We start from the raw sequence: 25,628 nt of genomic DNA on the forward strand, positions 1-25,628 counted from the left end.
GTCAAACGCTTTTGAGAAGTTTAGAAAAGCACAATCAGTTTGTAGATCCTCTTGCATGTTAGCATGCAAAATCAGTTGTTAATTCTAGTAATTGCATTTCACAAGAGAAGTTTCTCCGAAATCCGTGTTGGGTAGAAAAGAAAAATTTGTTGGCTTCCAGGTGACTGTAGACATTTGATGCAATTACATATTCTAGCATTTTGCAGCATATAGATGTTAATGATATTGGACGGTAGTTTTCCAGTGCATGTTTATTACCTGACTTAAATATGGCTATGACTTTTGCTATCTTCCAATCTGAGGGCAGCAGTCATCTCTAAAGATTGCCTGAAGATGAGACAGAATATTGCTAGATGCTATGACGGTGTTTTTCAGAATTTTAGAATTAATGTCGTCAACGCCACAGGATGTGGTTAGCTTGAGGTTATTTATCAGGCATGCGACACCTTCAACTGTTATTTCAATTGGTGACATGTATCGGTAGTTCAGCTCCGATGCATCTGGCAGATCAGCCTGATCTTCTGTGGTGACTATAGAAGAAAAATAAGTATTCAAAGTAGAAGCACACTGATTATCTGGAATGGGAGTGTTATTATTGTTGTGTAAAGAAATGTTAGTGTGGTCCTGATCTGGGCTTATAATGTGCCAGAACTTGGATTAGATTTTAGAAGAGATGGCAGGTCATGAGTGAAGTATTTATCTTTAGCTGAAGACAGGGCAGAACAGTAAATTTTCAACCTTTCCTTGTACGTGTCCCAAGATGCTTGCGTGCGCAAGCGCTTAGCACTTTCGTAATGGCACTTCTTCCTGTTTCTCAGTAAGTGTACGGATCTGGTGAACCATGGGTTAGATTTATCATTGGTTATCTTAATGAGACGGACGTACTGGTTAACTAAGGCAGAAATCTTATTCCTGAAGAGTATGCAATTCTCCTCCACTGACCAACTGTGTAATGAAGGCAACAGCATGTGGGAAAAAATATATCTAATTACGAATTCATAACATTGTAATTGGCTTTGTTATAATTGCATACTTTTTTAGTGGCGAAACCTGTAAAAGATAAGGGTACGTTGAGAGTTACTTGCAGTAAGGAATGATCGCTAAAAACATTAATCGACACAATGTGATGAACTGTCTCAGGTGCTGTTGTGAGGATTAAATCTAAGATATTATTACCCCATGTAGGCTGTGTAACAACCTGAAACAGGTTAAAAATCTAAGGTTAAATTGATGAATTCGGTCGAAGTATTACAGAATGAAGATAAATTAACCCAGTCGATCAGAGGAAAATTGAAGGCTCCTAGCAGACAGATGGCATCAAATGGGGAAGCTTTGTCACTGATTCTATGTTGTTGCGCAAGTCATTAATAAATGAATTAGTAGAATTTGGAGGTTGGTAACATACACCTTTTGTTTAAACGAAAGCTTGGGTGAGTCAAAGCTCCTCTATCTATGCACCACCGCCACTTTTATTAAGTAGTGCCAGCCTTTCATGTGCAACACCTGTTTCCTGATTCATCGCTCACACCAGTTTCACTTCTGGGGTTTCCACTTCCAGTAGTTCTGCTTCAGAGAGTTCTGGTTCCTAAATTTTCGCTGTTGCACGCTCGCACCTCTATGCAGCAATAGCAGACAGCAGTGACGTTGCTTCCACTCCTAACCAGAGGCTGGGATGACAAAGTTCTACTTGATGTTGGAAGCTGAGGGGATGAGTGAGAAAGGGGGCCACAGGAGGAGGTTAGGTTGCCGGTTCTTATGGGGGCCCTCAACCGCCTTTTATCGAAGTCGAGAAATGCATTTAAAGTTAAAGTAGACTATTTCAGAAATATTTTGCTGTAAAAGATACTTACAAGGCATTCAGCAGAAGTGGAGTTATTGGCAACCAAACACCCCCTTCGTGGTGCTTCTGCTCCTTCTTCAATGACTTGCACTCCGAAGGCTACGGTGGAGCAGGGTGTGCCCACAACGCTCCGCGCGCTGAACGTCACCATGGTGCCCAGTTCAAATTTGATTTTGGTTGTTCACATAGGCACCACTACTTCCGATTTTGGCACCTATGACACGCCAAATGGGGTTGTCATCAGCAAGCCGCAGTGCACTCAGCCAGTGAACTAACTCACTGTGGCACTCTGCGGCAATTGTGGTATCTATGCTGCATGGCAGACTGCAGCTACATGCAACTATAGTATGTGGGCACAGCGTTTGCTTTATGCTCGACAGGGCTTGAGTGCGCTGTCGAGCTCATATGCTTCTTTCTGGCCGTGCTACGTGGTGCAGACCGGCTTTGTCCTTCACAAGCGTTACCAATGGATGGTAGTCGCAGCTAACTTGCACATTTTGAAGCACTATCAATGGCTCAATACGAAGTGAAGTCTGCGAAGGCATCTAACCAGGAGTGGCCAATAGTGAGCACGCGCTGGCAAGCATGGGTGCGGTCTGACCTTAAGTTTCGCACGGTTTGGGGCTAGTTGAGTGTTCAAAACTATTTGAAATTAGCGAGACCTGATGGCTATGACACCGATAATCAGGGTGGCCACAGTTTGATTCCTGCGTGGGCGGCGGCGGCCAAGCGTGAGCAGACGATAGTTGGCTTCTTCCAAAAGTCCATAATTACTATTGAAATTCAAAAGCAGATTTTTGCTTACTTTAGCCTGTTTATAAACTGTGTCAATAAATATACACAGTAACAGTAGGAAGGAGCACACTGAACCAAACACCCTTCTTGATTTATGTCAGCTATTGGTCAATAGGAGCTGCACATAGGAATCTGCTCTATTACAAAATAAAGCGTCCAGAAAGAGTGAGGAGCAGGCTTCCGTTGAAAAGAGAGTGTTTGTGAAAAAGACGGCTTTGCACTCCACTTGGGAGTTGCAAAATTTGGCTGAGATGTTCATAGCAGTGTATGCTATCCAGGGACTGTTTTTTCATTAAGGCCGAGGGGTCGTTCAGGACCCCTTTAACATGGCTGGTGAAAACATGTATGAAGGGGCTTTAGTGTGAGTCACTGACTACATGCTTGTTGATAGAGGTAAATAAACAGTCTGCTTGCTGCAGTTCTTGCTCATCTGAATTGGAGTATTGTTTCTTATCAAGACATGAAGAGATGGGCAGTGCTGTGGAGGCAAACTTATATCTATAATTCATGTTCAGTTATTCTGCAAAGAAAATAAGATGGGTAGTATATAGATTGAAAATAAAATAGTTCTCTGGGATAACTTATACTGTATCTCAGTTGCGTCCCACTGATTGGTCCAGCATGTAACTGTTGATATAGTATGTAATGTGAATAAAATATTGTCTGCTAATAATATTGTTCACTAGCTAGATATTGCATAGGTTTTGCTTATTTCTTGCTGCCTTTCTGCCTGCATTACTTTTCTGTCTGTGTGCCAGCATAAAAGCTTGGCAAGTTAAATTAAACTTTTTCTACTGTTGTTTGATTTGGGATGTGATGCTTTCAGATGTTGTGCAAGGAAAAATGGATGAAGTGATTGGGCATTTTGCTGTTGATTTGGATGGTCGATTTAGCAGCATAAGAACATCGGAGACAAATTTGGGTGAGTGGTGTTCTTTTTATTTTTTTTGTCTATTCTATATGTGCACTGCTGTTGAAAAGCAGTTATTTAAGAAGAGAGAGAAGTATATAGAAAGTCTTGTAAATTAAAAATAAAAGTAGTGCGTTTCTTCATAGCCAATGTTTGCGTGTATCGGTTTAGGGGTTCTCACCCGTGCTCTTGGGACAAAGGAACGATAACACAGTAGTGCAAACAATCACACGGGCATTTATTGCACCTTTCATAGATCAATGCCTGCTAGCCCAGTTGCTATCCACAAAACATGTCGATGGGCGTGCGACAAATCGCGGAAGCCGACTCACCACGACCGGATAGCGAGCGAATATGTTCGCCCCATGCTGGATCCTAACGCCTGGTCGTTCGCGCATACAGTCACGCGAACGGTGGCGCGTTAAAACGAGCCCTCTTGAGACGCTCTCGCAGAAGCATGGATCGGCGCACGCGCGAAACGTCCGTGCCGCTTGCCCAACCCGAACCAAAGAGGAAGAGCCTTCTCCTTTTCCCACCCAAGTAACCTCACTGTTAGGTGGTGTTAGCAGAGCCACACTTGCACCATCTCTCGCAATACGCTTCGACCACACCGACTGCCGCGAGTACCAGGCCACGCGGCGAAGCCGGATTACAGGAGACGGGAGCTATGCGGGAAAACAACATATCAGGGGACGCGTGAGAGTCTCGCATCCCCACATCCCTCCAGCCTTAAATCACTACATATTCTGGCGAAACATGTCACACGGTCCAACATCAACGCGTGCTTCGCGAGCAAGGTAGTACATGCAACAGTGGCCATGCCGAGGAAATGTCCACACGCTGTCCATAGCATGCGAGCCGACATTGTCCTTGGGTACACTGCTGGCGTCCACTGGTCACAGCAGCAGCTCTGCAGACGCGATGGCACGATTCCAGGCCAGGACTCCGGAAACGGCGACACAGTAGACGGTACGAGGAAGTGTCGCTTGTGCCAACGCGCCCTGCTGGTGAGAGCCGGAGAAGCTGTTGGTGACCGCCGGCACTTTTCTCCGCCGCAGAGGGTTGCAAGCTGGATACAGGAGGCCTCTGAAGTCGCTGCGCCGAAGTGGCCACAGCATCACCATTGCCCGGGGTGGCTCGATCGTAGTCCGGGGCAGCAGCGCAGACGATGCGCAGGTGACAGTAAACCAGGGGTGACTCCAATCACTCTGCGTGCACTCAACACACTCTGCAAACACTAAAGTAGTGCAAGGGAGTGGAATTCTGCATGCGCATCGCCCATGTAGTACGATGTTCAACTCGGCTAGCAAAAGATCGGGCAGCTACTCAGATGCTAAGTTCACGTGAACAAGGCTCGCTTCCTTGAGTCGAACCAGTAATTTCAATTCGTGCGAGGCTAACTAGAATGAGGGAAGCAAAGTGCAACACCTCAACGCCACGGTATACCAGGTTGTGTCCCTCCACGTGCGACAGGCAGCTTTGTAAAGCCTTAGGCCTAAAGCGTCGCTACCCGGACAGCAACCGGCATCCAAAAAACAACACCCAAAATGGGCGCAAAACAGGCAGCTGCGAGCAGACGTGCAGCTCTGTTAGGTGGTCCTACCCCGCTCAGTGCACACAGCATCCAAATTGACGGCGCCCACCGTCCCAGACGGTGTCGGAGCGCCCGGTGCTAGGCCGCTATATCAGTCAGCCCATAGTGGCACCCGTGGCCCGCGGCCACCCGGCTCCCAGAGCGGTGACTTTATCAGAGTCAAAGAAATAGAAGAAGCTATTTACATCAGAAATTCGAACCACCCACGAAACTTCCATACTCGCTTGCTTCAGGCTTGCCAATGCTCCGCAGGCGCTAAGCCTCGCTCTCCTAGGATGTAGACCACGTGGCTCTCGTACCGACGAATGTTGTTAAAAAAAAAACAATTACGAAAAGGCTTAGCATATTGAAAAGTTCAAACACTACAGCCACTGTCGCCTCGCTCAAGAAAGCACGCCGTCGACGCTAGCGATCAAAATCCACGCTAGCCCGACGCTTCGGTTCAAAGGTCTCGACCGAAGCAAAACTGTTAAAACTATCATCCTATGCCCCAAGAGGTCCACGTTGGGCAGCCAGATGTGGGGTTCTCACCCATGCTCTTGGGACAAAGGAACGACAATACAATGCCCTTGTGATTGCAAACAATCACAAGGGCATTTATTGCACCTTTCATAGATCAATGCCTGCTAGCCCAGTTTCTATCCACAAAACATGCCGATGGGCATGCGACAAATCGCGGAAGTCCGACTCACCACGACCGGATAGTGAGCAAATTTGTCACGCGAACGGTGGTGCGTTAAAACGAGCCCTCGCGAGACGGTCTCGCAGAAGCTTGCATCGGCGCACGCGCGGAACGTCCGCGCCGCTTGCTGAACCCAAACCAAAGAGAAAGAGCGTTCTCCTTTCCACACCCAAGTAACCCCACCCATAGGTGGTGTTAGCAGAGCCACACTCGTGCCATCTCTCGCAATGAGCTTCGACCACACCGACTGCCGCGGGCACCAGGCCACACGGCGAAGCCAGAGAACAGGAGACGGGAGCTATCATCATCATCATCAGCAGCCTGGTTACGCCCACTGCAGGGCAAAGGCCTCTCCCAAAGTTCTCCAGCAACCCCGGTCATGTACTAATTGTGGCCATGTCGTCCCTGCAAACTTCTTAATCTTATCGACCCACCCAACTTTCTGTCGCCCTCTGCCACGCTTCCCTTCCCTTGGAATCCAGTCCGTAACCCTTAATGACCATCGGTTATCTTCCCTCCTCATTACATGTCCTGCCCATGCCCATTTCTTTTTCTTGATTTCAACTAAGATGTCATTAACTTGCATTTGTTCCCTCACCCAATCTGCTCTTTTCTTATCCCTTAACGTTACACCCATCATTCTTCTTTCCATAGCTCGTTGCGTCGTCCTCTATTTAAGTAGAACCCTTTTCATAAGCCTCCAGGTTTCTGCCCCGTAGGTGAGGACTGGTAAGACACAGCTATTATACACTTTTCTCTAGAGGGATAATGGCAATGATGGGAGCTATGCAGGAAAACAACATATCAGGGGACATGTGAGAGTCATGCATCCCCACATGGTGCATGTGAGGGATGAAAGAGGGGAGGAGGTCGGCTGTGGTGAGAGATCAGGAATGTTCACTGTCATGACTTGAGTGGTGTTGGCCAACACTCGCTACAGGAAAACCTTGTTAATTCGGATTTTATGGGAACAAAAAAAATGTCCGAATTAAGAGGATGTCGAATTATCGGGGTATCAAGAAAACAGTAAATGCTTACTATTTCAACACGCATTTATTTACTGAATGAATGAGGCAATCCTGTTTCTATTTTGCACGAAAGCAGTGCAGATGCTGCAGTTCTCAGCATCTCTTGGCTGATTAGCGCTTGCAGCGGCGAAGACTTTGCCACTTTCTTCACAGCACAGCCGCAGCACATGTCTTCATTTGAGACAAGCTTTTTACTACTGCGCGCACATCCTTAATATTTTTTCGCCAGTGAGCTGGTCGCCGCCCATCGCTATGTAACCTGTGCACTTTTCTTGAAAGATTGTCAAAACAAAACTACTGTTTGCCGCAACAGCTGCGACAAAACCGTGGCCACTGTCGACGCAATCATGTGCGGCGACCTTGCGGTTGTGAAGGCGTGTGGCAGACGCACGCACTGACTCGGAACGAAACTAATGTTTGCTGTAACTGTGGAAAAAACTGCAGTCGCTATCATCATGATCATGGATGGTGACTGCGTAGTCATGAAGGCATGCGGCTAACACAGTGGTATGCGCGGCGGTGAACGCAAGAATAAAGGCTTTAGAGGCACAAATAAACATGAAGCATTCTGGTATTGCTGTCATTTGTGTAAGATTTCTGCTGATTACTATGGCGATGTGGACTCTGCCGTTTCATTTCATTGGGCACTAACGCCATTTTCGCTCTTTTGCGTCGCACATTTGCAGCGCTCCCGCTGACGCCGAGTTCCGAGAGTTAACCGAATAAACCGATGTGCGGCCAAATACATTCAAATTAACGAGAGTTTCATTGCGTTAAATAATGCATACACCTGCCGGGACCAAAGGACGAGTCCGAATTAGTCTATTTTTCGAATTAACGAGGGTCAAATCAACGACGTCTTACTGTACTAGGTTATAAATACATGTACTTAAATATCTAAGAAAGTGGACGGAGGTACAGCGGAACACCAAAGCTCAATTGGTAGAACACTGCACTGGCAGCAGCAGTTGTCTTTCCTTGCAGCTTCATTTCCCGTTTTCTTTAAGAGGATTCTAAAGCTTATATAGCAAATTCAACTATGATACTATATCTTTCTTTGTACAAATGTGCAGTACAACAAAACAACAGTTAATTTCTCCTATACTTTTCTTGGCTTTACTGTCTTGATATCTTGCTATGATTTGCGTATAATTGTATATTATGTGTATTTTTTGTGTGATGAAGCACTAAAGATATGTTGCAGTCATCATAATGCGTTTTAAGTAAGTCCAGTCCTTTTCTGCATATAGTTATCCACATATTTAGCAGGTTGCCCTAAATTTATAATATGTTTCTTTAACTAAATATTTGCCTCTCTGTAAAAGTCTTTTTACAATTTCACATGCTGTTGCAGAGCACTTGTAAGAGTCCTTGTTTTACCAATGTGTGTGTCTCAATATAGTGGTACTAATTTTATGCTACTTCTCTGTGCAGGAAATTTTATCTGTGATGTTATGCTGTCAGCAACTCATTCTGACCTGGCTATTCTCAACTCTGGTACACTGCGGTCAGATCGAATTCATCGAAAGGGGGCCTTCACTATGCGAGATTTGGTCACAGTCCTGCCCATGATGGACTCTCTGATTGTGCTCAGTGCTACTGGTATGATTGGTGCTCTGCATGCTAGTACTCAACCAAGGAAGCTTTCTTAATCAAAATTGAAAAACAAGCTGTTTTGTTGCTTTCACAGCAATGCTGATATCACATAGTTTAACTTCTAAAGGTGCTGGCATGACCAAAATGTGTTTCATGATTGTAGTTCAACACCTTTAACCGCTTTGTTGAAAAAGATTGATTCAAATTACGCAGCTTTGATTCCCATTGTTCGTAGCACTGTTAGAAACAACAATATTAACGCATGAAAATTGGAAAAGAGTTGCAAAGAGATCAAGATAGCCATGCAGGTGATCAGCTTTCATTCTGTCAATCAGGTTCCTCTCACTGAGGGTGATACCAATTTGGGATGTGTGCTACTAAGCTCATTCTTAACTTTGTAGCTCTTAGTTCTATTATTGTGTGTCTTTCAAATTTTGGTACACTCATTTCAGCCTCTGTAAAAAATGATCACTGTACTTTTGCTGACACAGGGGACCAAATTTTGCAAGCTTTGGAGAATGGTGTATCTCAGTACCCCAAGTTGGAAGGTCGCTTTCCTCAGGTGTCAGGGGTCAGCTTTGCTTTTGACCCCAAGAAGTCACCTGGCCAAAGAATAGACCCCCAGTTTGTGCGAATAGGTGATGAACCTTTGGACAAAAATCAGGTATGTACTAACCTGAAATCTTGCTTATTGTTGTTTGTTGTTTCACCATTATATCTGTTTATAAGGGACAGCTATATGGGTAGTGTGTATGGAGTGCTTCTCTCTGTCTCCAAGGCTACACATGAACAAACTTCAAGTGAAATTGGCATGAGGCGATCCCAAGATCAGATCAAATTTTGCAACTTAGTTACCGTATGTCTTGTCATAAAAAATGTGAGACCAGGCTAGTTGGCATTCCATAACGATGTGCACAGCGCTTGTCCTCATTGTTCCTTTTCCATCTTTGTCTGTCGGCCACGCTGTGCACATCGTCTTAGCATTTTCTGTGTGAAGGGTTATCAACATTATGCAGTCAAACCTTGATATATCGAACATGGATATATCAAATTATTGTGTATATCAAACACTTTCTATATCACCTGGAAAATCGCATGCATGTTAAATTTTTTATTTTGAACGGGGTTGGACGTAAAATTGATATGTCGAACTCCCGCCACCCCGGACCATGTGCGCTTTGTTGACAGGCGGTGCGCTTTCCTGCAACACCCTCGAAGATAGCGGTGGCGCATGGGCGTTCCTGACTGCTGTGCACTATAGCTACACACATTGATTGCGCTGAAGGCGCCATTTGAATGTAGCAGCGTATGCACGTGGCGGCTTGGCTAGTTCGACAAGGTCAACGACACATTGCATTTGTCGCACTGACTCCTCCTCGGTGCCGCGCCTCGCGAGGACTGACCGTTTGCATCCACAGAGACACGCGACAGCGCGTGCTCACTGGCTGCACTCATAGATGCCTTGGCAGACGTCACTTAGTACTTTGTTATTAACAGTATTTCAAAATGCTTCAATTGATGGACGTGGAGATCGCAGCAGAAGTAGCGGCCAAACGAAGATGCTGCGGAGGTTGATCCAGCAAGCGCTGATGTTGCCCCGCTCCCAACTTCAACTGAGGCTGTAGCTGCTTTGGCCCTTCTACACCACTACCGCGGCACAATAGATAGAGGGCACCGGCCTATGCTTGTGGATCGTTTAGACTAGGTTGATGACTCCGTGTTTAAGCACGCGGCTGCCAATAAAAAGCAGGCTACACTGCTGCAGTAATTTCAGCCAAATAAATAAATAATTTGTGTGAAGCTTCAAGTGAGTATACTGTGCCATGATTTGGGTGCGATTGGGGATCGTTGTTCGGAGCACGCATTCTGTTACGCCGCACCGACTTCGTGCAGCTGAAAAAGTCAGCGCGACCTACGCTAATTGCGTGCGGCGCGATTGACCGCACGCTCCCAGTGGACGAAGTCGGCGCGGCCTAGGCCAATTGCGTGTGGCGCAACCAAACGCGTGCTCCGAACAACGACGCCTGATCGCACCCTTGGTTCATTGATTCATTTGCAGAAGTTTTTGATGCGATTTTTCTGATTTTTATATATAGAATTCTGGCTATATAGAACTATTTCGCGATCACCGCGCCGTTTGATATATCGAGGTTCGGCTGTATTCGAGGTTCGACTGTACAATTGCAACATTGTGATTTACACTCTAAAGGGACCTGTACTTTCATCTGATGCTGAGTCCTGCACTTTCATGGAGTGTCCCTTTTTATTGCGATAGCAATTACATGGACATTCCAATCACATTGCTGCCGTCGCCGTCGGGGTCGCCATGAGGTTCTCAAGGGCAATAAAATAGTCACCGCGCGCTGTATGCTGTATGTGCGAGTGAAAGCGTGTGAGGGTGAGCCGGCGATTGCGGCTCAATCTCGCGCACGTAAGGGAGGAAGGGTAGGGAGGAAGCACGCTGTCTTCTGTCACGCGCAAGGCTTGGGGGGGGGGAGGGGGGGAGGTGCGTTTTAGTCTGAGCGGCGCGGGCAGCCAGGCGTGACTGTTCGGGCTGCTGTATCTTGAAAGCCATCTGCGACGGGCACAGAGTCTGCCATGCGCTGTGTTTTAGCGGCTTAGTTCGTGTTGATGTGAGAGGCAGCACAAAGGTCAATTCAGTCGGAGCTCCTGCCGCGCTTCCTCACTACAGCGTTTTGACAGCGAGTTTCTGTGGTCATGGAGGGAGATGTGTTCATGTTTTCTTGTGCGTGCGGGACACCATGTTTCTTAATTTACTTAGTATGCCTATGTTTACAAGTTTATATGGCCGAAAAAACTACTATCCTTACTTCATATAGCTGTCCACTAATTTGCTATTGCGATCAATGCTTTGCCTGTGGGGCGAAACTGCAACTTTTTTTAGCCTTTTCCCATTAGCTCACACAAGTTGCCATGCACTGTTGCATTAAGCAGCCACTCAGAGTGAACGATTAAAAGAAAGAAAATAAATAAAGGACTCATATTTACTAAATTTCTATTGTATAAGTGCTGCCTGTTATTCATCATTACCACAATGATTCTGTCATTATCACATAGCAAAAAAATTTTGAAAATGCGTAATTTCTTGCTTTTTTTATAGAGTGAGTTAAACACTAAACATTATTTCATGGGTCCACTTATGACGTCACTTGAAAGAATGTCAATGCAATGTTCTGTCATTGTCAATGTCATTTTACCTAGTTTCAGACTCGCACAGAAAAAATTTACCTGCAATCAACTTATGCTTCCTAGCAGAAACTTCAGAGAGCTCGTATGTTGCCAAAAATGTTTTTCATAGAAATACTTTGGGGAAGCCTTATTTACGCAATCGCCGCCCAGCCCAATTTTTTTTCAAGGGACCCCTGCGATGGTCACTTTTGAGGTCTGGGATGTTGCATGTTTTGGGGTCTGAGACATTCTGTAACCTTACGGGCGGTGCGACATCCGAGCCTGTGTTCAAGGACACTGTCACCGTTGAACAGCATAGTATTAGTGTAGTGCATAAAGGCGTATTGGTCTGCTCTTTGTTTGTTATTGCAGTTGGTTATCATAGGGAAGTTTGTCAACTAAGCATTGGTATTGTCACAAAGTCCATATCCCAGTGCCCTGCAGCTTGTGTAGTGCTTTTGCCCTATGTGTACATGTTCATGTAAAGTATGTACAGCATCACCCGTAGAAAGGGGGGTAGGCAGTGTAGGCAGTGCCTACACTGCCCATCTCCACTTGCACATTTTTACTTGTGCTTTCTGTAAGCAGTGCCTGCTGTTGCGTGCCACTCTGAACGTATGCACATCGCACATGGAATTTTGCGCTTTGTACGGACCAGTTAAATGTGTGGGGGTTCCGCTCTGCGTGCGGCTAGGGCTGAAGGCGAGCTCCGGATCTTGCCCCACACAGTCGTTCCGTGGTGCTCCCCAACCCGTAACGCGGGAATCGCAGCTATGTCGGGTTCGAAAGAATAAGGGAACCAGCGGCGTCAACAGCAACAATGTTTATTGCTACAAGCAATAAAGAACATGGGCAGAAGGATGTCCTCTCTGTAATAAGTAATAAATAGGCTTGGCTTGTTCCCTGGGATAGTCAGGCAAACGAGGTCTCTCGTGGGTTGCGGCAGGTGATCCAGTCTGGCAGGGGAGGAGTCGGGCATCAGAGAGAGAGGGTCTCCCCTGGTTGCTCGCTTTTATACCTTTTTAATTTTTGTGAGGGGAATGTCCTCCTTGCCCGCTGGATACCTCTCCTTTTCCTGTGAGCCGGGTGCAGGGAAAGAGGTACGCATGTTATGAGAGCGACGGAGAACGGGAGGGCGCGCAATGCCTCACTCCCATGTCTAGGCTGGCTTGACGCGACTGCCACGTGCGAATGGGACGACGTGAGTATGTGGGAGGAAATGGGAGCGGGTGCTCCCCACAAACATAACCACTTATAATGCAGAGCTGGCTATGATGCAGCCTTTTCCGACTCCTGCTTACTCTCCCTTAGAATACCATGTATACGCGTACCGTTTATAGTCTAGTTGCACAATATGAAATACCAGTTACAGTAACACCTCATTAAACCATACCCACTTAAACAGTAGTTTCATTTTAAAAGTAGTAAAGTCAAATCTCCGACTCAGCGGCCATTCAATATGATGCGTTTTGTATCCACATAAACCGTACAAGCTTATAGCATAAGTATCGGTTAGCCCGTAGCGTTTCCACTTTTCGTCACGCATTCACGGCAGTGCGTCATCCCCATTGGGTGGCCTGGCAGAACAAGCCCCAGAGATGGGAACTGTGGCCTCTAAGCGCCCTGTGCATTTACGTGGGAAGCCACTTCAGCATCATTTTGGCGCAGTACCAGAGAGTGTTGTGGCCATGGTTGTGGCGTTGTGCAAGCTAGGACTCGTGTCATGCCAAAGCATGAATAAAAACACCGGGTGCTCAGCATAGAAGAAATTGCACATCGTTCGTGCTATCGAACATGGCACGAAGAAATCGGCGCTGACATGTGACAAGTATCTACCGTTGTCTACAGTGTGTGGCATGTGGAATGCGAAAAAGTTGCTCGGCAGTGTTGCTGCTACCGCGAAAAGATGTTGGCTACAAGGTTCAACTTTTCACCCTTGTTGCCTCTGTTGCTGCTGGAGTGTCGCCTAATGAAGTGATGAGGACGACACGGAAAGTGACAGCATGGGCGATTCAGGCCCGACAGTGGCAGAAGGTGCACGTTACGTCAGCCTCATGAATGCAGTCATTGCGACAAGAACAGTACCTCGCAATGAAAAGGGTGCCCCGCGACTTCTGCAGCGCTACCGCGCCTGTTCACAGAGAATATGCAATGCAAACAAGGAATCCGCCATACGACTGTTTGTTGAGAAGAGGGCGCTGGATGAAAAGCTGGCTAGCAGCTTTGAGTTTGAGGCTGCTGTTGTTGCTGCTAGGCCGCTGCTGCATGAAACGAAAATAAGACTTTTGTCGCACGAAGTGAATAAATACTGTATGTTTTTGCCCTTTCATTGTACTCTCTCTTGAGTTCCGTTTTTGACAGGTAAGTGGGCGATTTCATGCTGTTTCGGTTAAGCAGTACTACCGTTTAGTACGTGCTTTTTCCAACCTCTGGCCAACTACAATTTAACAAGGTTTCACTGTACATTGTGGCATCCATGAAAAAATCCTGCACACAAACGCAGTAGCGAGGACAGTTCTCAACGAGGTGCACCAGCCGATGGGAGAGGAGAGCGACAAGGGCGATGCAGCGGAGGAGGAGGAGAACAAGGAAAAAAAAAAAAAACAGTTGCAGCGTTATGCTGGTGCGCAGGGGTTGCTAGGCAACGGAGAAGCCTTTGATCAGCTGCTTAACAGCGTTGCGCTTTGCACTGAATGTGTGCGCATTGTCGTTCTTTGGTGGCTTTGGTTCTTCAGTTTGTGTGCGCCCGTCGCGATGCGCATCGTCGTGAAGTGCAGATATTGGGTGTGCGACTTTGACTGCTGTCAGTTTAAGGTGTGTTCCACAAATTTGATTTGGAGCTTTTAGGCTTTATGCCCCCCGTGTGAGTTTCCGCTGTTCCTACCAGTATGCGCACACACGAACTTGGTAGGCGTGCTCAGTACTTGCTGCAGCTGATCGCCCCAGAAACCAAACTCCGCTTCACACACGCTGCTGTCAGTTCAGCCCACGTGCGTGATCGCACGCTCAATCCTCTACGGGTACCGATTTTACGTATCAAGGGCGAGCTTCCCGCAACAGTATGTTGTTTGGCACTGCCGCTGGCTATAGTGCGCCTTGTTGGGTGTAGCTGACCAAAGTTGTGGTTTGGTGCCGAGTCAACGAAATGCGGTGCTGTGGTTGTATGGCACTTGGAAAGTGCAGAAACCACTTCGGCAACAAAAGTGGAGGCACAGATACAGATGGCATGGGTAACACTCGAACGGTGGCAACTTGATTCACGGTCGCCATGATTTTGACACCGCAGATCAGTCTGAGAAATTCAACTAGACACTGTACAGCATCCAAAATTTCAGCTGCCATTCTACATTAGTTCTGTAGAGTTGGTAGTGATGACATGGGGAATTTTGAATAATTGAGTGCGTCTGAAATGTTTAATGCGAAGACAGCAGGTTCTTGGACATGTGCCTTTCAACGTTAGTAAATTTAAACAGATGCAAGAATCCCGGTCGCATGCTTCAACGCGCCTTTTTCATGTTCCTGTGCTGCCCTCTGCCGCATGCTGCTGGAAACGTTTTGGAAGGGTGCCAGGGCTTTCGCCGGCTGATTTCTGTACCTGCGCCCACGTTGAGTGTGTGTCTGCTGTGCATTTCGTGGATTGCAATTAATTATTAATGGCTTCTCCAGAACAACATATTGTTCCAGGAAGCCATGTAGCACTCAATAGCACTCGGCTAGGCCTACTGGGTGAGCAGGCCTAGCTGAGTGCGCTGTTGTGCTAACAGTGCAGCCGATAAAAGCATGCCGAGTTCCGCCTGCTGGCGCGGCTGCCTTGGAGCTTGTTGTCGCTGATGTCATGTGCTTGCACCTCACTTTTTGTATTCCTTTTACACATTCATTAGACATTTCATACATTCAAGAAGTATTCGAACAGAGTCTTCCACGTCGGATTTGCCAAACCCGTGCATTTATTTACATCGACATCTATAGCCACATACCATTCTTAGCTTTGAAGATTGTGGAAACAGCGCATCTCTGATGTGAAATAATGACAAAACGTAGCCGTACATGCATATCTGCACATATCAGCCGCGTCGTTCCACCCTAAGATGGGTTAGTATGAGTGGCCGGGCCACATGAACAACGGCAACTGTGATCCAGACACATAGACTATGAGCTCTTATTACCGATTCTCGCTTTCCTTTAACTTCATCATACTTTCAGTTTGCACGTACTGTAAAGTATTTGAGAAAACTGCTTGGCATAAGTTATCACTTGTAGGCCATGAAGTTCTCTCGTGAAAACGCGGATGCCATCACTGACACCGTTGGTAACTGAGTGAGTTTATGCTGTTGTGCCAAATGCTCTGTCACTTGTCTCCTGTTTGACGCAGAGGTGGCAGACAGTGCCTCTCTGGAACTAAGAAATGCGTCAGCATAACAACACATATAGACCCACCCATCTACGTAGCGAATGTGACTGGCAGCGTTCGGGAGTGGTGACGTACAGTCGCGGACAGAATATTATGGACCATGAAATCTAAAAAAAAGCTGAATATCTCCGCAACCTCACAACGAAATCTGGTATTTGCATTTTGGACCTCGACTAGAATATGCTAACTACATTGTCGTGGGCAGTTTTACTGGTTACTGCTAGAGGCTGCTCGGGAATTGAACGTTTTCGGAGATCCCCTGGTCCATTTTATTCTGTCCGCAACTGTACATATGTTGGCACAGTGCTATATGTCGCCGCTTGCTGCTTATTGGCCCCGTGCAGAGTGACGAGTAGTTGATATCAAATCGCTATAGTGCCATAACTGAACGGCAAGAGCAGTTTCTTTCATCCTGACTGCTTATTTTTAAGTTCAGGTCTGCCGGTAGCGGTTGCACAAGCTCTGTGGGGCCAGGCTAAACTCAACCTGTGCTAAACAGGATCAACATTGGCTCAAACTTCATTTGCACGGCTTGAAAGGACTGTGGCTTGTGTATTTCAACTTCGAAGGCATGTTTCGACTCATTTTGAGCGCGATTAATTATATATACAAGCGAAGGTGCTGCGGCTATCACATTGTTGGTTTGATGGCTGATCGCGTGGGGTTTGGTTGAGCGATGATGGTCGCGCTACAACAACTTGTGCCCGTCGCTTGTGTCGTTGTTGGCCTATTATGATAAAATGATCTCAGCAACACACTGTGCTGAATAGTCAGCCAATCGTTGGCATCAGTGAGTTGTCGATCTCGTATCGACCCAGTGTTACCGTGCCCTAAATGAGTCAGTGAAGTCAGGCACGTGCTGCCACCACCAGCAAGAGGGGGCTGATGCTGCAAGAAGACTTCGTCAGCAATGTGATGTTTTTCAAGTGTCGCCCAAATGTAGCACAGTGGTTTATTGATAAATTTGCTAGCCATCAATGCAAGGTGGCAAATGGTTCACGGTGCAGTTCGGACGATGCCCTGGCTGCTTTCTGTGTTAAAGTGGAGTTACAGTCTTACGGTAGGCAGATTTTCAGCACTGCACAGGCGTCGAGCTCTAATGCGGTACATGGCACGAATGTTTGCTGGAGTGCGTGTCCGTATGTTTTTTTTTTTTTTCGGGGTACTTTCCCCCCGATATCAGGTTACGCAGCCATGCACGCGTCCCTTCCAAAACATTTCGTAACTAATCTGCTAGGGCTGCACGCATGTGCTGTCGCGCTGTGAAAAAGATAGATTCTGAGATGCGTGTGGCTGCTTGGGCTATATGTTTTGCACGTGTTGCAGCCACTGAAAAATGTATTTCTGGTTATAATGCAGCAACGCTTATTGTGCATTCGTGACTCTGGTGACTTACACTATAAGCAGTCTATGCTGTACTTACTGTATACACTGTACACATTTGTACAGGGAGCTTTTGTTGCTCCCGCGCCACTCTTGGCCAGGTTGCTGAGTGCGGTTCATCCGCAAACAACCACGTGTAATTCAGCCATTGGACCATCGGTACCTGCAGTATCGTTTATATTTAATGCCTCAGTCTTTCTTCAAGGCACAGGTGAAATTTTGTTACAACGAAATAATGGATAAACACATCGTTATATGGATGCTAAATGTACAGGGCATTCTGTGGACATCCAGCTATAGAAAGTAAAACTTTGATTACATTGGGGTTTGTTACGTTGAGGTTTCACTGTATTCTGATGTTATGATTGAGTCTCAACATAGTGTTACACATTGACCTATTAATTCTGACCTATTAATTCAGTTGAATGAGGTGGACTGATTGTTGTTAACAGGTTTGTGTTAAGTAGAAGGTACCTACCTCCATTGACAGACAATAGAGGTTGGCACATGCTAGTTAGAAAAGTATTCTTTTTATGTGTGTGTGTGTACAGATAAGGACAGACTTAGGCTTAGGGGGGGGTCCCGACTACTGTTTTGTTTTCAGCAAAAATTTTATGTGAGGTGCACAAATGGCTCTGTATAAAGAAATCAACCTTTGCTTTGCGAGATGCAGTGCGGAATTCTAGCAAAAAAAATTTTATTCACTAGAGATGGAGAAGAGCATTTTTGCGACTTGCAGATTTTACAAGTTTGAAGGCCTATCGCTCCAAAACTAAAACATTGTACACTGCCAAACATTTTTTGGGTAATTTCAAGCTATTAGGGCTGCCATTAAATGTCATTTCGATTTTATTTTTAGAGCTACACAGATAATAGGAATAACCATACAGGGCTCTAAAAGCAGGCTCAATTTTTTTACCTAAAATAAAATATTGCAACATATTTTTGCAGTACTAGATTTATCAGTCCTGTGAGGGCATTCTTTGAAATTTTAATGAAAATTTATTAATCTTGTTTTTTTTAAATGCCCTTGAAATTGGCCAACTTCTGCTACTTTTGAAATTTAGTTTTTTCAGGTTATTATTACAAAATAAATATGTAATGTAGCTGCACATATTTTACGTTAATTGCTTCATCGCCTTAGCTAAAAATAAATGGCCCCGTAAAGCCTCTGATTTCAGGGTTTGAACTTGCTTAAGAAGGAAGGTTTTGCTATTTAAAAAAACAAAAAGATACTGTGGGCGTCGTAAGTTAGTTTCCTTGGACTAGTAGTTCTAGTAGTTTAAAATTACTTAGTGGCTATGGTGTCGGGCTGCTAAGCATGAGGTCGCAGGATGAAATCCTGGCCACGGCGGCCGCATTTCGATGGAGGCGAAATGCGAAAACACCCGTGTACTTAGATTTAGTTGCACGTTAAAGAACCCCAGGCGGTCCAAATTTCTGAAGTCCCCCACTATGGTGTGCCTCATGATCAGATCTTGGTTTTGGTTCGTAAAATGCCATAATTTAATTTAATAGTTTAAAATTACCAAAAAAATGTTTGGTGTACAATGTTTTAGTTTTGGTGTGATAGGTCTTAGAACTTGTAAAGTATGCAAGTCTCAAAAATGCCGTCCTTCTCATTTAGTTAATTACAATTTCTTTGCTGAAAATCCACGCTGCGCCTCGCAAAACAAAGGTTGATTCCTTTCCACAGAGACATTTTCCCACCTCGTATAATATCTCCGCTCAAAAAAAAAAGTCGAAACTCCTTTAGGTATGTCCTTATCTGAACACACCCAGTGTGGTTTCAAATTAAAAAATGAAGATTGTATGGAATATGAGAATTTGTACTAGGTTTGTGCTGATGACACTTGGCTTTAATTTTTTTTTTTTGCTTCCTTGCATATTTGTTATCTTTACAGCATATAAAAATTACTTTTTTGAAATGTGATGTGGAAATGTTATCTTCAATGACATTCCTCTTATGTGAATGAAAACGTGACTAAAGTGATGTGAAAAATCTTGCCCCTCTTTCTTTGTCTCTGTTTGTTTGAATCAGAAATATAGATTGGTGACAAAGAACTATCTTGCTCAGGGAAAAGATGGCTATGATGTGTTCAAGGAGTGTGAAGTCTTGGTACGTATGTTTCTATTCCTCCATTTTTTTTCCTCCTGCAAGGGTGTTATGCAGAGCATCCAAACAAGGACAATAAAACCACAGAAAATCTGTAAGTCTTTGCAGACGCCAACACCAATGTGCTGTGGTATCTTCAACAGACTAAAGTTCAGGAAACATAGAATGGTGTGGCTTGGCAGTGACCTTAAAAAAATAGAAAGCAGTGCGAGTTAGTGAGGATTTATGATGGTAAAATCAGGCACAGAAAAGCGCAGATGCAATACAGATGAAAAGGACAGAATAAACACAGACTGTCAAACTGCCAAGTGAAGTACCAAACATACTGTGGTAGAAAATAAATAAATAAACTATCTTCGTAGGCTCAAGCGAAGGCAGCATAGAGCACACATGCACTCAAGAAAGATAGTGGGCATGAAGGTTCTGCATGAAAGATAATTGAAGGCTGGCTTACATGCTGCTGCCGCAGTTCCTGATGTGGCATTCCTTGACAATAAGACACACTTCTTTTCTTTGTCTGAATAGAACCTCGCATATCTTAGATGGCAGTCTGCCAATCAGCGATCATTTGTGGGCATCTAATCTCCAATTGAGGAAATGGCCAGCCTGCCCTGCATAGAAGCAACTGCAACTAATAGGACTTTTATTAACTACTCCAATCTTCCATTCTACGAACTTGTTAGTAGTGTGTCTTACGTAACATCTGTCAAGTTGCTCCTGTGCAGAGAAAGACCAGCTGAATGGAAAAAGATTTGACAGGTGTTATATCAGATGCACTGCTTACAAGTCCATAGAATGCAACATAATACTAGCTTATACTACAGTAGAATCTCGCTAATTCAAACTCCAAGGGTATGGGAAATTTATTTGAATAAAACGGGAGTTCGGACTATTGAGAGCCCCATTAAGTATAGTATCTAATCGATGCAAATCTCGGCTGCAAGAGCTGCTTCACAGCAGTGTGCCGCGTTACACACGAAAAAAATATGGTACTTATCTTTTTTTCCATCAGCACTCGATAACATGTGCTAGAAGAAGCCTCCCCCACAATTTGTCTCCCTGCTCCTTTCAAGCTGGATGGGAAAGGAGGGCGTGCACTGCTCTGCTTGCTCGGGTTCCATATTGGCTCCCCACACATCTTTGCCATTTTTGCGGCGCATGACATTACTGTAGCTAGCAACGCATTCAAATTTCACCTTTGGCTCAGATTTATCTGAAAAACGGTCCATGGGAGCAAGATATTTTGTTCGAAGTAACTGTTGGATGGTTTTTGGAGTTCAAATTCATCGGAGCCTTTCCCTATTAAAATACATAAGACTTTGCCAGGACCAACAGAGCAGTTCGAATTATCCGTTTTTCGAATTAAGAGATTTTGAATGATCAGATTTCACTGGATTTCTTTTAGTTGTGGTTGTTTTCATGTTGAGCTGACTGGCAAGGATGAATGAGCACAAACAGTCATTGGCCAGTGGAACACTGGTTAACCTTTCATTGAACTGTTGTAACTGTACTCCTAAATTTGAAAATGGTCAACTGCTGTTAATACAACCTTGACAGGACGAATTAATCTGATCAAATTAGCTGGCAGGTTGAATTCATAGAGAAGCACAAGAAAATGCCTAAACACACTACTGCTTCATATGGCAATATTTACCCATTTCTAACATGTCCACTTCTTATGGGTTAAAAGTAGAAAACAATGCGCACCCGATTTTATAACACATGCACAAGAAAAGAAAAGGGGGAAAAAAATAGTATGCTTTGAGTTATGGCACTCGGAAAAAAAGATTAAAACTGCAGAGTTTACCTTCACAGAATGGAAATTTATGTACACTTGATGTCCATCGTTGTCACCCCTCAGAAAACTCTTCATCACTGTCCATGGACCAGAATATGTAGTCCTTTATGCAGCGAATTGCATTTGATATTCCACATTTCTGAAAGAACTCTGCAACCATAATGAACAGGGTAGTGGGGGCCCACACCTAGACTAACCACTTCACCAGTTCATCCTGTGACGCATGTAAGTTCTAGTCTCCAGAATGCTTTTTTAAAAACACTTGATCACTAGCTGAGCAAGTAAAATAACTTATCTTTTGAACATGCTTCCATAATTAAAAATTGAAAGCTACACTTTGTCATTGTCATCCTATGTAAAAAGGTGTTGCCATCCTGTGATGACAGTGGTGATGACACAGCACGGCCATGGCACATATCGGCATTGCCAACGCTGCCAATGCAGTTTCAATTTCATTTCTAATTGTAATGTGCAGGCAATTTCCACAATTTTCTTAGAAGAAAGGTGTGTATTAATATCTGGTAAATGCAGCACTCGTTCATTGTGGCGGCTTATTTTGCTTTGAAGTCTGCGTAGGGCAGGCTGGAAATCGTTTTAGGTGGGAGATAACACATCTTCAACACATTTACTGTCCCCTAGTGCCATCAAGACAGATGTTGCAGTCATTGGATTCATTATTGTGGTCAGGCACGTGTGTGTTTAATAGTGAAGTTCAAATCATGTGGTGAGGGTTCAATTTCAGGATAAAAATAACAAAAGGCTTCAGCCTATAGGAATGTATGCAAGCAGGCTGAAACCTTCGGTTGGGATCAAATTAACAGAAAAGTCTATAATCATCTGGAGTTGTATTAATAGAAGTCTACTTGAGTGAGATTCTATTCAGGCACAGTAATTAAGTTTCCTTTTTGATGGAGGCATGCCATATCAGTAATAGTGACAGCATGTAAGCCAGCCTTCGATTATACTCCATCAAGAAGAATTGTCATGCTTGAGCTGTGAAACTCGATCGGTTCTACTAATGTTTGACTATGTTGCAAAAATCACCAGTACATGTATGAGCAAAATTCAGAGCTGCCTTGATCTGTTTTGTGTGGGTTTTTTTGCGCATGTGTTTTTTGCCAGTTGAGAGAAGATGAAAGCCCTGAATTGTGCACAGCAGTGCAAAATCATTTCCAAGCAGTCCGCATCCTCACTGGTGTTGCCCAAACCCGCACCCATCACCGCCAGAGTTTGGTCTGCTTGTCCCGACGGTATGCTAGTTTTTACTTTTTAGTACTTTTTCGTCAAGGTTTCTGATGCGATTTAGGTAATGTGTAAAGGCTGACAGTTTCACACTTGTGTATATATATTATCTCTAGGTTTTATATGATATTTGACACCCTTTGCATGTGTGAATACAAATCTGCTTTAAAGGCCAAATCTTATGATATATCATCAGAATGAGCAGTGTCACATAATGCTACTCTCACTATGAGTTCAAGTTGGTAATTTGCTTTACCTGCAATGCTGTACAATTCTTTTTGTGCAGTACAGATGCTGCTTGTGTGCAAGTAGAATGCTGTTATTACAGAGAGAGAGAGAGAGAAAAAACTTTTAATTTTACGCCAGCGTCCGGCGCTCAACCCTGGTTGGTCAGCTACCAGTCCTCATCCAACACGTCTCTGACGTGCTGGATAAGCACCGGCAGGAGAATGTTAGTTGCATGGGGTGGTGGAGTGAGCCAGTCCGTCCATGACCGTGGCTTGATGTTAGTGGGAATGTTAGAGAGGGCTGACTGCAGTTTGGGTTGAGTGTGAGGGCAATGCCATAGACAATACTCTAGGGACGGATATACCATGCAGTTCGGGCATTTCGGTGGCCCAGGTAGGCCTTGAATATAGTGACGGAAAAGAGGAGTCACTATTGAGTTTGTTTGAAGTCTTCGGAGAATAGCGCTGTCTTCTTGCGAGAGGTTAGCAGGGGGAGTAATAAAGGCGACGGCATTGGTGCGAAGTTGCTTTAAAAGTGATGTGTGCTCCTTGTGCAAAGTCTTTCTGTGTTCTCTTGGGTTAAATTCGGATGGCCATAGGCACGGGGGACCCGGAAAACTAACTACGCGGGTGAGCTCATGAGCTCAGGAGTTCCCCCCCATGCCTTGGTGCCCAGGTATCCACTGCAAGGTAACACAGAGCGAAGGGTGTGCATCCAAGTGACATTGAAGTAGGCTGTGTATATGCTCAGGTAGCAAGTTGTCGCGAAACATGCGGCATGCATCTTGGCTATCGGTGCGAATTAAGATGCGTTGGGTAGGATGATGAGGCCGGGTGACTGCTTCGAGAATAGCAAGAGCCTCTGCGTTGGATGGGTCGGGGACTCCTATGTGTGCGTTTACATGCTCGTATTCAGGGCCGACTACTGCAGTTAGTCATCTACCCTCCGAGTGACTAGCGTCCGTATAATAATACGTAGTGTCTGGTAGTGGGTTTTCCCTATTTATTTGTTTGACTAACTGGGAGCGGCGAGCTTCGTGTTTGTGCGGCTGCATATGTTGTGGTATGGGTAGGACCGTGAATCTGGGTAGTGAGTCCCATGGTGGTGAATACAATGGTGGAAAAGGTGGTAGGGCACTGTCTGGTATCCTTGATGTTTGAGCAGTTTGCGCCCTTTTGGGAATGTTTGAAGCCTTTGAATTTGCGCTTGTCTGCAAATTGTAATGCGTTCATCAAATGTGTTGAAAAGCCCAGTGGTGGCCACAAGGTTGTTTGCGGCAAATCGGCAAATCGGGGTACTCCTAAAGCTAATCTTGTATATTTGCGGAGCGCCGTTCCTAATTTGGAGTGCTGGGTCTTAGTGAGAGATTGATATGGAAGTTGGTAGAGCACACGGGAGTAGACAAGCGCTTCAATAATCCTTCGAAGTTCTTGCTCCTTTAGTCCTCTGTCTTTACGTGTTACTCTAGATAGCATGTGGTATATCTGGTTTAGTTGTCGGATCGTTTTTTCCAACCATACTTCAGCTCTACCGTCGTCCTGAAGGATGAAGCCCAGTATTTTGATGTTAGATCGGCGCGGTATTTCAGTGTGTTTGATATGGAGACTGATGCTTTGGCGCTGCTCTTCTGCGCGGCGGCCTATTTGATTAGTTACTATTATGTACTCAGATTTTGTTGGAGAACACTTAAGCCCAATACCGTTAACGTATTCGTGAATGGTATCTAAGCCTGACTGGATGGTGTGCTCCTGTTCTCCTAGGGACCCCTTGCAACACCATATAGTAATATCGTCTGCATAAATATTGTGTTTGAGTAGTGCGATGGAAGAGAGCCGGGCAGGCAGATCGAGCAAAGCAATATTGAAGAGAGTGGGTGATAGGATTGAGCCTTGAGGGACTCCTATACTCAGAGGGTATGGCGCTGAAAGCTCTCCATTGATTTGAATTTGTATAGAGTGACCGGTAAGAAAATCTTTAATATAATTGTAGAGGCGGGCGCCGGTTCGTAAGGTCAAGAGGTTCTTAAGGATAGCGGAGTGTTTCACGTGGTCGAACGCCTTGTGTATATCTATACCTGCGATTACTCTGGTTTGTACGAGACTGTGACTTTGATACACATCTTCCGAGATACGAAGCATGGTATCCTGAGTGCTAACATGTGATCTAAAGCCTGTCATTGTGTAAGGAAAAGCACTGCTGTTTTCTAAGTGCCAGTTGAGACGGTTAAGGGCCATGCATTCCATCAGTTTGCTTACACACGTCGTTAAAGATATAAGACGTAGGTTTGTGATACAGTTGGCTGGTTCGCCGGGTTTCGGGATTGGTATTATTATTGCCGTTTTCCACTCCTCTGGAAGGATTTCGGATTCCCAAATATTGTTGATGTATTCTAAAAGTTATCCCATCTTTGCCAGGCGTTGTGTTTCGTTTCAGCGAAGAGAGAGCCGTATGTAGCTCAGCTAAAGTAAACAGGCTGTTTGTGCCTGTTGTACTCTCTTAGAGTGACTCAGTTGGGTAATCCGGAAGTTGTTCTGCATTTTGGTCCAAGGGATAGAACGTCTGACGAATTTCATCAGCTATTTCTTCGCGTGTCTGACCAGAGCTCATCATTATCTTGTCCATGGTGTGTCGTGGTTTTCCTTGGCCCAAAAGTGACCTTAAGATATTCCACACTCTCGCAGGATGTAGGCGGCCGTTGAGCTTGTCACATGTTTCTAACCAATTTTCGATACAAAGTTTTTGCGCGTATTCTTGTGCTTCTAATGTTATTTGCTCAATAAGTTTGCGAAGGCTATGATTCTGTTTATGTTTCTTCC

General features: G+C 45.0%; 1 protein-coding gene across 7 annotated transcripts in view; it reads left to right on the forward strand.

Annotated features, from left to right (window-relative positions):
* LOC135903000 (trifunctional nucleotide phosphoesterase protein YfkN) overlaps positions 1–25,628 on the forward strand; it is a 102,473-nt gene that overhangs the window by 45,852 nt on the left and 30,993 nt on the right. For 6 of the 7 annotated variants that reach the window (XM_065433333.2, XM_070527386.1, XM_065433332.2 and 3 more), the window contains 5 exons: positions 3,462–3,557; positions 8,284–8,451; positions 8,937–9,109; positions 19,470–19,547; positions 22,465–22,592. In XM_065433333.2, the coding sequence (XP_065289405.2) occupies positions 3,462–3,557; positions 8,284–8,451; positions 8,937–9,109; positions 19,470–19,547; positions 22,465–22,592 (643 nt within the window). The remainder of the gene's footprint in view (positions 1–3,461; positions 3,558–8,283; positions 8,452–8,936; positions 9,110–19,469; positions 19,548–22,464; positions 22,593–25,628) is intronic. The other variant, XM_070527410.1, reaches the window with a different exon arrangement.

The sequence above is a fragment of the Dermacentor albipictus genome, chromosome 1 (assembly GCF_038994185.2).
Source record: "Dermacentor albipictus isolate Rhodes 1998 colony chromosome 1, USDA_Dalb.pri_finalv2, whole genome shotgun sequence".
NCBI classification, from domain to species: Eukaryota; Metazoa; Arthropoda; class Arachnida; order Ixodida; family Ixodidae; genus Dermacentor; species Dermacentor albipictus.